This window comes from Lygodium microphyllum, chromosome 10 (genome assembly GCF_053477565.2).
Source record: "Lygodium microphyllum isolate KBCC chromosome 10, Lygodium_microphyllum_v1.1.10, whole genome shotgun sequence".
In the NCBI taxonomy this organism is placed as follows: Eukaryota; Viridiplantae; Streptophyta; class Polypodiopsida; order Schizaeales; family Lygodiaceae; genus Lygodium; species Lygodium microphyllum.
The window spans coordinates 101,478,184-101,492,243 of NC_141144.1; the positions used below are offsets into that span (position 1 = coordinate 101,478,184).

The following is a 14,060-nucleotide window of genomic DNA, read 5'->3' on the forward strand; positions in this document are numbered from 1 at the left end:
GAAGTATATCATACACAATTGTTTCTCCAAAATGAAAATGACCTTACAAATACACTTGTGAGCAATTGCAAAGCCTAGAAAGCATGCTTACCAGCTAAAATTTCCAAGGCTTCAACTTGCCCTGTTCTTGCCACATAGTCCTAATGCACCAATAGTTATCCAAATTGGAATGTAGATACAAAAGGTATCTTATATTGATTAAAGATGTGCAAAGCCAACTCGGTGTCACTTTAATAGTCTTTCAAAATAAACATTATTATCACACCAAACAATCAGCCTAATTGTTAAGGTGAGAAATCCTTTATGGATACTCGATTGCATCAAGTCAATATAGGTTCACAGCACCTAGCTGATAGAAAACATTATTGGTTGGCTCACGCTTGAAATGTAACTCAAAAGATCATTTGACTCACTCACTTTTTTCTACGCTCATATAAGCATGCTTGTTTGATATATGTATTCCTACTCCCCACGTGCAAGAGAAATAGATGATACATAGATAAGCTGAACGTACTTTCATTTCATTTGTTACACACCTTTCTCTCAATACACATTTCTCCTCTAATTGCTTTATATTTGGAAGCATAAGGAACCATAATAATTGGAAATGGTATACAGTGCTCTATATTTAAGTAGAAAAAAAATAAAGACCAGACAGCCAGCCTCATTTGCTAAGTCTCAAACATGGCAGAAAACAAAGATTAATCGAACTGATCTTGATCAAGGCAACAGAGTGTGGGAATGTACTTGGAAAATGTGTCATTCTTATTTCTCGTCTATGGATACTATTTTGCCATAATGTTTTGAACAAAAGTTGATGTTATTGACAGTTGTGGGTAAATAAAGATGCCTTTAGATAAGATGGAGTGTAACAGTAAGGAAAATATGTTCACTGAGTTACAATCAAAGAAAAACACCATGTGTTACAAGAAAATACCTAGAATATTATTCAGCTAGACACTCTGTGCCCTAATTTTAAAGCTGCATTTGAAGACCCTTCACTACTATTGAACGTGCATTTTGCCAGCATTTTGCAGGTGTACACTACATTGACATCTGACCTCTTTTGTGAGAGTGCCTGGAAACATGAAAAAATCAAATGCACATCTAGCCTCTCAAAATCACCTTTTTGGTATAGGCTGAGGCTGCTATGTTCAAATACTTTACAGGTTTGTCTTTTACACCCACTTGCAGATTGAATAAAGTACAAAAGTGCAGTTGAGAGCAGCCAAGCTCTACTTTGTTTTTAGATCTGCTGCACGTGTGGCAGAGAAATCGATTAAAAAATACAGCTACTTAATGGCAATCAATGAATGATTACAAGGCAGTAAGAACATCACTTTTTGAATAGGTTGCGAGGAGACAACACTTGATTCTTTCTTCCTTGAATGGGGAATGGGCAACTCCCCATTGTTGTGGAACATGGCACTAGGGGTGAATTATTACTCATTGGCCAAATACATTGTGACAAGAGACAGAAGCTCATTTTTCTGTCTCTTATACTCAGAAAACCTCCGGAAAAAATAATCCAGATAGTCAAAATCGATGGAAGAAAACTTAGCCTGCACGATAAACAGATAAAACTTCAATGCAACTCTGATTTTCTGTGTGACCTTAGTCTGTTCAGTGATGATGCCAAACATCTCTCCCTTTTTTATGAAATAGGTTTGTGTAAGGACTCCACAGTAATACAAACCTTACCTGAACAATAGCCCAAACTGCCCAGTACAAATGACTTGCAAGGCTGAAAAAATTTGACTCCACATAAAGTTGTTCAAGCTCAGCATCAGTAACCTGCATCACCCATGTTAGAACCGAATGACAAACTGACCCCTGTTACACACTCAGCCATAGTTAAATTGTACAGAAACATGCACAATTGGCAATGTTATATTTATAAGTGGGAAAGTTCTTTAAGAGAGCTATACACACCATACATAACCAATATGAAACCCTCTAGATTCAATCTAGAACTCAACATCGCAATGAAGAAAACAGCATGGTGTTCTACATCTATTCACTACAGTCTACACTCTACACATCATCTCAAGCCCCTTAAAGTGGAAGGAGTGTGAGTGTCTTGTGTTTCCGATACACTTTGGAGAATGCCCACATGTCTCGACAATAACACTGAAAACCCTATCTGGCTTCCTGTAAACTAGCAAAAGCACATTCAAGCAATCAACAGAATATCATTGCTGACACCTTCAGTGAAGATCATGATTTGTAGGAGCATCCCATGCATAGATGATATTTATAGTGTCTACATTGCAGGGAAGCTACTACAAATGTGCTAGAGGTGAGCAGATAATGGAATTGAAGACAAGTAAATATGGGAGAGTTGGCTAACACAACATCCTCAAAGAAAAGTGTTATCAGACCATGAAGTTTGCAACCTAGTTGACCTCTGCGTCTGCAATAGTCTATCAGTTAGTCAATCCAAACATACAACAAGACTAAGAAATTTGAAATGAATAAGCACGAAAAATTACTCACTACATGAAAGCGGTCCACACAAGGAAGAAACACTTCGACGCAGCTATACTGGTCCAATTAGTCAATCCAACAGTCGCATACAGCAAGTCTAAGAAATTGAATTATGCAAGCATACCAAAAGTTACATTTAAGTGACCACTAGTCATGGTCTTCCGAAGTAAATGAGAGAACCAACTTCAAAGAGCATACACCTAAAGTGGGTGTTCACATAGATGGGAATAACTGTAAACCCTCCCATGCAAGAGGGCAAAAATGCCAAGTAATAGGGTGCATATGCACAAAAACAATTCAGAAGAATACAACCTATTGAACGAACCCCTCAATAAAATGATATGTACATGACACAGATGTAACTCATCAATCCCCAAGGGGTAGCATGCCCAAATTGTTGCAAAAGATTATAGATTTTTTCTAGATAGATTTTGTAACAATGTCCCCTATGTTGTCCTATGAAGGCACATAGATCAAGTAAACTATATAGTCTCTCCAACATAATGATAGTTCACCTCAATGTGGAGAAGCTAGGGTTTGTGGGGAGTAACACAATGTGTGTAGCAAACACACAAGCAAAGAAGTTAGAAGCTCAAAGAGCAAAAATGATGAATTATACAATGGAGCCTCAAGGTCTTGTGTCTTGTAGACCAAGTGAGGTGAGCAAAGACCAGCCAATGACATTGGAGAAGGCTCAAAGACACCTATCTTCACGAGCTAGGCGGCAACACCTATGAAGGGAGTGAAATGCAATCCTTTTGATAGAGAGGACAATGATGAATATAAGAGCTACTCTAGATGAAGACAATTGCAGCCTAAAGATGGGGCAGCTACAAGTGGTGGAAGCCAAACTGAATGCTCATGAGTCATGAAGAAGATCTCCACTAGGCAGTCAATGATGGCTAAATATATTACCTATTGTGGACGGTGGTTGGATAATGAAGTTAAGAAGAGTGTACAAATGGTATGTGGTGGATTTCATTTTTGATAATCCTAGGACACCTACGGGGAATGATGGGATATTGACCATATCATGTATTCAAGTATGATGGCATGCCAAAGTCAATCATCAATGATTGAGACCCTCGGATGACTAGTTTGTTTTGGGAGGGGCTATTTGAAAACATGGGTACCATGCGGAAATTTTCTTCGACCTTCCATCTACAGATTGATGGTCAATTTGAAAGGCAAAATCCACAATGATAGATCTCTTGAGATGCTATGTATCTGAGCATAAAACAGTGTGTAAGCACTATTTACGGGAAACGTGGAGAGGGGGGAGGAGAAGGTTGCTTTGAATGATGAGACCATACAGAAGGGCTCAATGACCTCCAATCTTCACGATAATCATGCTGCCATTCAAAGGAGTGATGGGAAACCTCCTTGTCCAAGTCATCAAAGCCTTGGAACCGGTGGTAAGATATCTTCGTACAACCTACAAACACACAAAGGTTGCTGCATTTTGCTGTAGGAGAGCCTGAACTGAGGGAAAATCAGCAACACCTACAAAAGAAGAATTGTGGATGTCCCACCTTTGTCAAAAGCACCCATCCACCCGCAGAAATTTTGCATTTACAACAGAGAACAACAGGCTGAAATTTGAGTTTTCAGCAATAGTGTGGTCTCCTCTTTGCTTGGAAACTTCGTGTCCTCACGTAGGTGATGATACCATGTGAGTGCGCAATGGAAGAGAATCATAAACATGGAGAAAATGAGAGTAGAAAAGAAAGCACGAATAGAAGAGAAATCTGCACTGAGCAATGAAGGAAAGCTGAATAAATCAGTCCCTGCACACAACCCTAGGTGTCAATGAGGGCACCAAATCAGGCTAAAGAATGATGACAGCACTTGGGACGGTGATGGAAACGGAGATGGAGACGGAGAGTGTGCAACCTGAAGTCCATAAGGGAGACAAAGAAGACTACAGCAAACTGTCATAGCACCTGCAAGAGACAAAGGACAATGATCTGCCCAGCCATGCCCACTGCTATAAATGGCAAAAAACCTGAAATATGGCTGATTGCTGATCTGGCCAACCTGAAAAAAACTAGCCAACTGCATTCAATGCAGTCCAACTGCAATAAATGCAGTGAAATGATGATGTGGCAGGCCTTGAAAAAGTTGCAGCAGTCTGAGGACAGGATAGCAACTGGCAGTGCAGCAAAATACTGAGAATGCAGACTAAACAGAGAAGAAAACAGAGTCAAAACTCCAAACGTCCCTGCCAAACTCTAACTAGGGCTCACAACCAAGAGATGACAAATTGACAGACTAAATAAGCCAGGCTAACAGCCGCTTACCTATAGATAAGATCAGTAACAGCCACATGCCATCGATGCTTCAATCCTCTCTTGACTCAAATGATTGGAAATCAGAATCTGAATGTTCTTTGGCAAATCAATGTTGTGCCTTGATCATTGAATGCCTTATTGGTAGTGACTATTTTATACAACCTAAATTTATTGAAAGGAAAAAAATCTAATTTTCATTCAGCTTGTTAGCTTGATTACTCACTTTGGTATAAAACACTACATTTAGATACATTTTTTAAAATTAAAATTAGGGCAATGTATGATTCAATCATAGGGCCTAAATCATACTCCAATCATACTTTCAAAATTCACACCCATCTATGTATGGCATATGATTGCCATATGAAAATTCTATGATTGCTGCTTGCACACCAGCGAATACATAATGCCTTTCATGTGAGCTTGTTGAGGCCTTCTTGTGATGATGTGCCAAAGGATGTGTCTGTCGAAATTCAGCCAAAGCTTGAGGAGTTGGATGAGATATTGGTACCTGAGCAAATTTTAGCACATAAAGAGACAAAGATCACAAGTAAAATCCTCGGAAGATACTTGGTGAAGTTTCAGAATTACTCATCAATGAATGTTGAATGGATGGAAGAGAGTGACATGGCAGCATAGGAGTGGGAAACGCCCTGAAATGCCCCTTTATAAGGACCCAAACCCCAAGTCATGTTCTTTAAGCATCATTAATGTTTAATTGTTAAATGTTTAATGTTTTAATGTAGCGTTTTCTTTAAAACTCATAATGTTATATAGTCCTTTGATATTTAATGTTTAAATGTTAAATGTTTCATTGATTAAGCTCAAACCATTAAATATTTAATGTTAAACAATTTAAAATGATTAAGCTTAGAGTCGTTTCTATCCGTTTGAACTTTCTTCGTTAATAAAGAGGATTTGCCTATAGCAACTGAAGAGTATGACATGGATGAGGAAGAGGGAGATAGTAAGGAAGCGGAACTAAGAGATGATAATTAGTTATCACTCACTCTTTTGTATGGTTTTGCACTTATTTACAATTGTTCTTTCTTCGCAATCAGCATATTAATTATGTGCCAAAATCCTTTATGCATCACAAAGCTCCTTTGAGCTTGCACCTTTTGTAGAACTCTCTTAAAACTTGGAAATTAGAAAGCTTTGATTCTGAGTAAGAAACTTGTATTCAAAGTTTTAGCTTCTAAGCATCTAGACTGTAAGTGAACCCCCCCCCACTCCCCACACAGGCACATGACAAGGCATTTACGCTTCCCCCTCCTCAAAATTTGATATTCCCATTCCCATTTTTGTTTCCGTTTCTCCATTTCCCTCAACTATGCTTGGTAGACCACTCAATGTTTACAGCTTTACCTCAATGATGTTTAGTTAGAACCAACTTTGGATCTGGCTCATTCAAGTTCAGCAAAGCAAGGATCTGGAGCATTGCCTGAGTGAATCTCGGATGTATTGGGCATGCATCTAAGGTACTGCAACTGGTATGCAAAAGGTTTGGTTTTTCATTTGCAACTCTAAAACTGGACATTTGCATCAGTGTATGATCATTAGAGATTGATTATTAATTGGCTGGTTTTCAATGGATGATCATCAATTACCAGTGCCATTCACCTAGTTTTATGGCAGTAGTGTGTTTTATTTATGCCATTGTTAGTTCAACCATGGTTTATGCTCAATTTATGTGTTACTATGGTTATTTAGCAAGAACAATTCAGAAATATGAGTAATGGATGCATCTATGTGTTACTACGGTTATTTAGCAAGAGCAACTAAGAAATACGAGTAATGGATACATCCTATAAGTTTCTAGCAACAGTTTCAGATTGTTTTTCAATTTCTTGTTTTCCTTATGCTGTCTGGAAATTTTCAGCAAGCGTTGGCAATAGCATATTTAAGCAATAGTGGCCAATATTGTTTCGATTAAAACCCCTCTTGGAAAATTCCAATACATTATACTTTGCTTTTGGCACATTGCAATGCAATCAAGGACGATTGAAGGGATTTCAAGGGAAGGTTTGTCACAAGGACGTGACATTTTGATGCTTTGCTCTTCCTTTGCTTGGCATTTGATTAATTCAAATCAAATGTCAATGCAAATGTGAGGTGCACATGTGGTATGCCAATAAGTTATTTCACAATATTGAACCAAGGACTGTCCCAAGGCGTTAGTTGGTGCCAAAGGCAAAAGTTGTATTAAGATAGTTACTAGGTGGCACTTGATCTCATTTTGGGACTAGAGCAATTATTTGGCCAATAAGTGTTAGTGGTGACACTAGGAACTAGGCATTGATTGATTAACTAATACTTGTTGAAGGGTCAAATAATGAATAGGACCACTTGGGGATCAAAATGGCCTAGCCAATTAATTATGGATAGACACAACCAATTTTATGGGCAAGTCAAAGGGCTCGATTAATTTTTTGAAATAATTAATTACGAAAATTAATTTAGCGATTGAAAATTGCTAAAATATAGATTAGGAAGGCTACCACTTGACAAAACTTTCCCATGCAAGTGGAAAAAAGGATGTGGGAGGTTGGAGAATGGTCATCCCATTTGGGTGGACGTTGAGAGAGGCTGGAGAATGGTCATCCCATTTGGGTGGACGTTGAGAGAGAGGGAGAAGAGACCGTACCAATAGGTACCAACAGTTGGAGGGGGTGATTCCAATCAACATAAGGTTGTCCAAGGCTAGGGGTTCCACGAGGGTGTCCATCAGCAGGCAACAAGCTTTTGAGTTGGGTGAGAGTAGTTTGCCACTTCCTAGCAATGGGCGATCGCAAATGGAAAAGCTAAATAAAGGCGGCAACTGATTTAATCAGTTTTTCGTGATAAAACTCTAAAATTTATCTCTACAACACTCACTCATTCCCCAACCTTTCCTCAATATATCTTAGCAATTCTCAGCCATTGGTAGCAAAATTCAGCCAAATTTGGTGGACAGCATAGTGATTATTGCTGTAAACCCTAAATTACAGCAGTAATTAGGGTTTAGCAACCACCTTGGGACTTGAGAGATTGTAGGCTTAGTACACTAAAATCAGTAAACAAAATTAAAGTAATTGCCAAGGACTTTAGAAGCCAGTCCCCCTCAATATATCTTAATAATTCTCAGCTATTGGTAGCAAAATTCAGCCAAATTCAATGGACAACAAAGTGATTATTGCTGTAAACCCTAATTTACAATAGTAATTAGGGTTTAGCAACCACCTTGGGACTTGAGAGATTGTAGGCTTAGTACACTAAAATCAGCAAACAAAATTAAAGTAATTGCCAAGGACTTTAGAAGCCAGCTCATCCCCAATCAGATTTGGGGCTAGATTTGACACACCAATGGTCAATCGAAGGTCAAACCCTAGGTGAACCAAGGGGCAAACTAACAAGAAGGCTTGTTGGTCTTTTGTGATAGTAAGAGGCAATTGGATTAGTGGAGTGAAGAATCACAATGTACTCCATCCATTTACAATTCAAGCTAAAGAAATATAGCAAGGGGGGTAGGTTTTGGGGCCAATCGGGTGTCGAATATCCAAGATTAGAGTGGTAACATTTGCATTTCAATCTATGTGAATTAATTTGCTTGTTGTAATCAGAGTTAAATCAGGTCATTACCACCCTTTCCCCAAAGGAAGGCCAGTTTCATCATCACTATAATCCTCATTTGCCTCTCTACCTAATTGCAAAACATTGGACCTACTCTAAGCTATAGCACCACTCAATCTTCCTCTAGCTAGAGGAGCTGAAATGGCCTCCTCTCCCTCACTAATTAGCTGCAAAGTAGAAAGTCTCTCATCATCTTTCTCCTTGTTGATCATCTACAAAGCCACCATCTTTTCAATTCCTCTTTCCTTAAGCTTAGAGAGGAGATGTAAGTTAGTATGGATCTATACTAATGTTTCTTCTTTTTGTGTGGATAAGAGGGAATGTGCTCCAATTCCTCTCATAAGGAGAAGTATGTGTGCCTTATGAGAGCACTCAAATAGGAAAATGCTGCAAATTTGGTGTGTGAGCCCTAAAAGTTTCCCACCAATTCAATCCTTGATGCATTCTCTTCTCATCTTTTGCAAGAGGATGAGCAAATATACCTGACATCAACTTGTATACATCCAATTCATCACATAAAAGTCGTTGCTTTTCAACATCATGCTTAGTGATGCACTCTATCACATCCATCCACCCATCATGCACCTCTATCACTATCTCAATGTTTCTCTCTCAAAATAAGGATGAAGCACAAAAGCTATTACATGCAATGGAGGGTGCATAATATCCCATCTATCCACACATAGCCCTTTGACATCTACTAGCATTGAGGGATCAATCCCACCCACACTATCTATTTTGTCCATCATTTGATCAGTAAGCTCATACACAACCCCTGTGGTGGCCCCTTTCCTATCAAGTAGGCAAAGGATCTTCAAAATGGGTGCGCAAATCTTCACAATATCTTTAGCATCTTGCCACAATGATAAGCCAAAAACAATGGCTGCTATATGAGGCCACCTTTTTGCCATTCTCATTGCTCACAACCATCCTGCACAATCCATTGTATGTACTTTCATCCAATAGATTTGCAAACATGATAAACATGTAAGCAAACCTTGTTTATGTAATATCCTCAAACAAAAAATCAAGACAATGGCATGTGCATGGAGTGTAAAAAAATATGAGGCTGCTACTACTCTAGCAACTACCCTTTTCTCAAACAATTTGCTACATCGTCCATGCAAACTTATATTGCACTATCTCACTCAACATTAAGAATAGAATCGTTCAATATCTCATAGATGAACTCCCCTAACTTATACTACCCAAAGGTATCCCCACACCTCAAGAAAATCGACCCATAGATGCATGATACAATGACATGAATAATAAATCAACATTGAGTATCAGACCAATGATCACAAACTATACTACAATCGTATCTTTTCCACTTTTCCCACACTTGTAGCAAATCTATTCTTATTGATCACACCTCTTTGTTCAACTCCTTTATACGCAACTAATGATAGGATAGGGACTTAAAAAAGCTACATCTAGCTTTATCAATTAACATGCACCATGTCCACAAAGTACGAACTCCTCATTTCTCAATAAGGAATGCCCTCTACAACAAAGAGCAATGTATACCTCACTCCATGCCTGTGACCCCAATGCCTTGGCGAAAGCTTCTGTTTCTTCTACAAAGGCTCGTGTGAAGACTCGATTTGAGTACCACCTTGCAATGCATCAACACTGGCTGTCCCCAAATCAACCACCTGCACATCAACCTCTTTTGCAAAGTTTTGCACATTACCCTTTGTATGTAGCCTTCACATAGCATCTTTCACATGTCATGTTCATTTTCACATTTGTCCAAACCATAGCCCTCGAGTCCAAGGATGTATGCTCTCATCCTCCATCCCAATTATGACGACAATACTCACATTTACATATGTATTATCCTTCTCCCCAGTACTTGCGTCTACCCACAAACTCCTATTCTCCTCCATCCTTTCTTTCCATCTGCACACTATTAGGCAAATAATAGAAAGATGCTTCATCAAAGGACAGAGACATTGCAAATCTTCAATTGCTTTTTAGACATAAGCTTGAAGTAAATGATAAATCAGCAGCATAATTTTTTGTTGAGGAAAGGAAGGGGGAGGCCTATGAGACAAAACCATCTACAATGCTAGTCATCACTAGATATCAAAGTGTGACATGCTAAAGGATGGTCAATGATATACTATGAAAAGAAGCTAAGGTGATGTACAAAACAAAATTGTGCTCATATAGGGATAAAACGAGATGAAGCAATATATGTCAAGCTGTGTGGCTGAATGGTATCCCTATATTTAGTTCCACGCAATCAAGATCGGTGGATAGAGTATGTCATACATCCTGGATCAAAAAGTATGAGGGCAGCATTCGCACTATACCCTCAACTCTATCAGCTACTGCTCATGTCGCTGGTGGATCTCCCTCATCTGTCTCTAATGTAGCATCTGTGTCTGGTACCCTTGTATTAGCGGGTGGCATGCTGCTTTTGATCTCCTCATCTCTCTAGATTGTTACCCCTCTCTATGTGGCCACTATCTGGAAGAAATCAATGAGTTGTGATATCCCCCTCTCTTTGTAGTGCCAACCCATACTAGTGATGTGCAAAGCCTATGAAACTCGACTAGGAACTAGCTCACTCCCATATCCTATAAGCCACTGCTCAACCTATGCATACCATGAAGTCTCTTGTCCTACCTAAGCTAGCTGCCTAGAGGCCTCAGAGGCCCTCCTAGGTAGTCTATCCGGGTGCATGTCACGTACTCTATGTATGAAGCTAATAGTCTAAAAAAGGCCCTCCATCAACATGGGGGGTGTAGCAAACTCGGCTCTAATAATCTCATGCAGTATTGATGGTTTGCTGCGGATCATCCATAAGAGCCTAATGATCTATGGTCTCTTGATCTATGCCCATAGGTATGTAGCCAAGCCAAGGGTCCAAATAGGTACACCATACATCATGGTTGGTGTGACCAGTGTGTCAACTACCACCTCCGTGTGCAAGGCTCCTAGAAGTGTGCCTAGTGGCGCTATCTCTCCATCATGGCCAATGCTACACATCCTCATGTGAGTCCGTCTCTAGTTGCCTGCTGTGCCATGGTGAATTTCCCAATGGATGTAGTGAAAGTGACCTCTAGGTAGACATATAAGTCCACAACCTCCACCTGTCCAGCTCCTACAGTGAAGACTAATCTCCTCCTCACTGGGGCCGATGTGTGGAAGATCAAGATCTTGATTTTCCCAAGATTAATCATCAATCCACATTGTGTACAAAAGTCATGAAGGGCATGGAGATGTTGTTGTAGACCCTCCTATGATTCAGAAACCAAAAGAATATCGTTAGCATAAAGTATAATAGAGACCAATATTCTTGCTAACTCCACTCCATTGCCGCCTCCTCATGTGATGTGATCTTCTATCTTATCGATGTAGAGACCGAAGAGTGTAGATAACAGACGACATCCTTGCTTCACTCCAATGGTGCTAGAGATCATGTCTAAAAGTCCTCTTGGGCATCTTACTCGACCCACCACTATCTCGTATAGTGTGTAGATACCCCAGAGATGTCCAGTGAGATCTCGAGGGTTTGCAACCTTTGTAATAGTCTATCTTGTGGAACCGTATCAAAGGCTTTATGGAAATCCACAAAACAACAATAGAGTCTCTTCTTCCTTTTTTTTGCTTGCTCAATCATGCTTCTCAAGGTGAAGATGTGGTGGAGTGTAGAAATTTCTCATTTGAAGCCAACCTGTCCTATTGCTCTCAATCTCCCTCTCTCTGCATATGCACTAAGTTCTGCCTCCATCACTACTCCATATATCTTTGCCAGTGTGTGGCCCACCATGATGGTTCGGTAGTTACTTAGATCTAGGGGGTCTCTAGACTTGTGGATGGGCACAATGGTATGCATGGTCCACTCATCTAGGAAGCCTTCTACTAGGGCCCTATTGAACATAAAAGCAAGGAGAAAAGCCAAAATGTCAATTGCATAAATGAAGTATTCATCTTGTATACCTTTGTGATCCATCGATCATCCATGTTGTAGGTGCTCTGTCACTCTCCTCACCATATCATGTATGAAAAAGCTGGATGTGGTAGGGCGAGGCACAAGTGGGTGAGGGATCAGTGGCCGGTGTGGTGCATCATATACTCCCTCTACATAGGAGTACCATGTCTCTAGGTCACTAATGGGTGTGGAGCAGCGTGCCTCTCACAATTTGCACCATGCTATAGCTACATCTTTGCTCATGAACAAATAGTACAAATCCCAATACTGTGTGTCCTTGTATGCCCATCGTTTACAGCGAGTTAAGATCCACATCTCTCTCTATGATAGATCTTAATCTTCTCTTGATCCGTAGGTGTCTATATAACTCTCTGTCCAGAAGTTAAAGGCCTTTCAAGTCGGGTCAAGTCAGGGCAAGGAGTTGAAGGTGGGAGCAAAAAGAGGATGGGTTGAGACCAAGGGCACAGCAAATACAAGAGGATGGAGTACAGGGTGGAGGCAGGGGCAGGAGTACAAGTTGGGGGAAAGGCAAGGAATGTAGGGCAAGGACAGGGTAGGGAGTGCAAAGTGGGAGCAGAGCTGAGGGCGAGAGCAGGTTAGGATCCTAGGACAAGGGAACATGAGATGCATATATGCATGCATGCATACGCACGTGTGTGTGATTGTGTTCCGAACAACAGCGAACAATGAAATAATTTTAAAATTTTAGACATGAGATGAATAAAAAGGGTGAAAAGAGGCTTGTGTGTGTGTTGGTGGGGGGGGGGGGGGGGGGGGGGGGGGGGGGGGGTGGGCTGGAGGGGAGGGAAACAAGGCGGGGGAGGGGGGAGCGTGTGGGTGGTGTCCAAGATAAAACTTTCAAAGAGAGAAAGAGAGACGAGAGCAAAGAGAATATCTGTGTATGTCTCCACCTCGAAAATCTCGGTCTCCATCAGCCCTGAGAGCAATCTCTATGGTCTGCAGCCTGAAATCTGTGAAAGACAAATGACAAAGGCTGCTGAATACAAAGCCTATTTATAGGCTGAAAATAATGACCAGAAAAACCAGGTTGGCTGCAATTAATGCAGCCGACTACTGCAGTTCGACTACTGCCACGTGGCAGCTAGCCAACTGCCTGCCACATGGCACCTGCCACGTGGCTCTGCCTGCCTGTCCGAGTGATGACTCTAACACTCCCTCTCAAATCCTAGACAAGGCAACAGACAGAGGGATTTGGAATGTCGGCGAAGTAGAGCCTGGGGAAGTGCCTTCGTAAACAAATCTGCAAGGTTGTCTTCAATCTTACAGTATTCCACATCATTGGTCTCATCCAAAAGCTTCTCCCTGATGAAGTGGTACTGGATCTCTATGTGCTTTGTCCGAGCATGGAAGATGGGATTTCATGCCAAGATAATGCAACTCTCATTGTCACACCACAGAACAATAGGACGAGTCTGGGGGGCAGCCAAGCTCCTCCAACAATCACCAAAACCACTCTCACATGTGATAGAAGACGCGGCCTGATACTCCACCTCAGTCGAAGATAGGGCTATCGTGGACTACTTCTTGCTACTCCAAGAGTAGCACCAGCACCCAAGGTAAAACAATAACCTATAGTAGACCGTCTTTGGTCCACATCACTAGCCGAATCCAAATCACTCCAACCAACAAGAACAAGATCGGAACAACCTATACCTGCTGGATAGGAAATCCCTAGGTCGGAGGTCGCCCTCAAAAACCGTAGT

At 40.7% G+C, this 14,060-nt stretch overlaps 1 protein-coding gene and 1 pseudogene across 1 annotated transcript in view; both read right to left on the minus strand.

Annotated features, from left to right (window-relative positions):
• Positions 1 to 877: 877 nt before the first annotated feature.
• EMB1187 (Protein kinase superfamily protein) overlaps positions 878 to 14,060 on the minus strand; it is a 30,370-nt gene continuing 17,187 nt past the window's right edge. Inside the window, exons 10-11 of the mRNA XM_087686674.1 lie at positions 1,702 to 1,794; positions 878 to 1,562 (exon numbers count right to left, since the gene is read on the minus strand). Coding sequence (XP_087542800.1) covers positions 1,443 to 1,562; positions 1,702 to 1,794 — 213 coding nt within the window. The 3' untranslated portion in view covers positions 878 to 1,442. The remainder of the gene's footprint in view (positions 1,563 to 1,701; positions 1,795 to 14,060) is intronic.
• LOC148030356 (uncharacterized) lies at positions 11,863 to 12,579 on the minus strand (annotated as a pseudogene).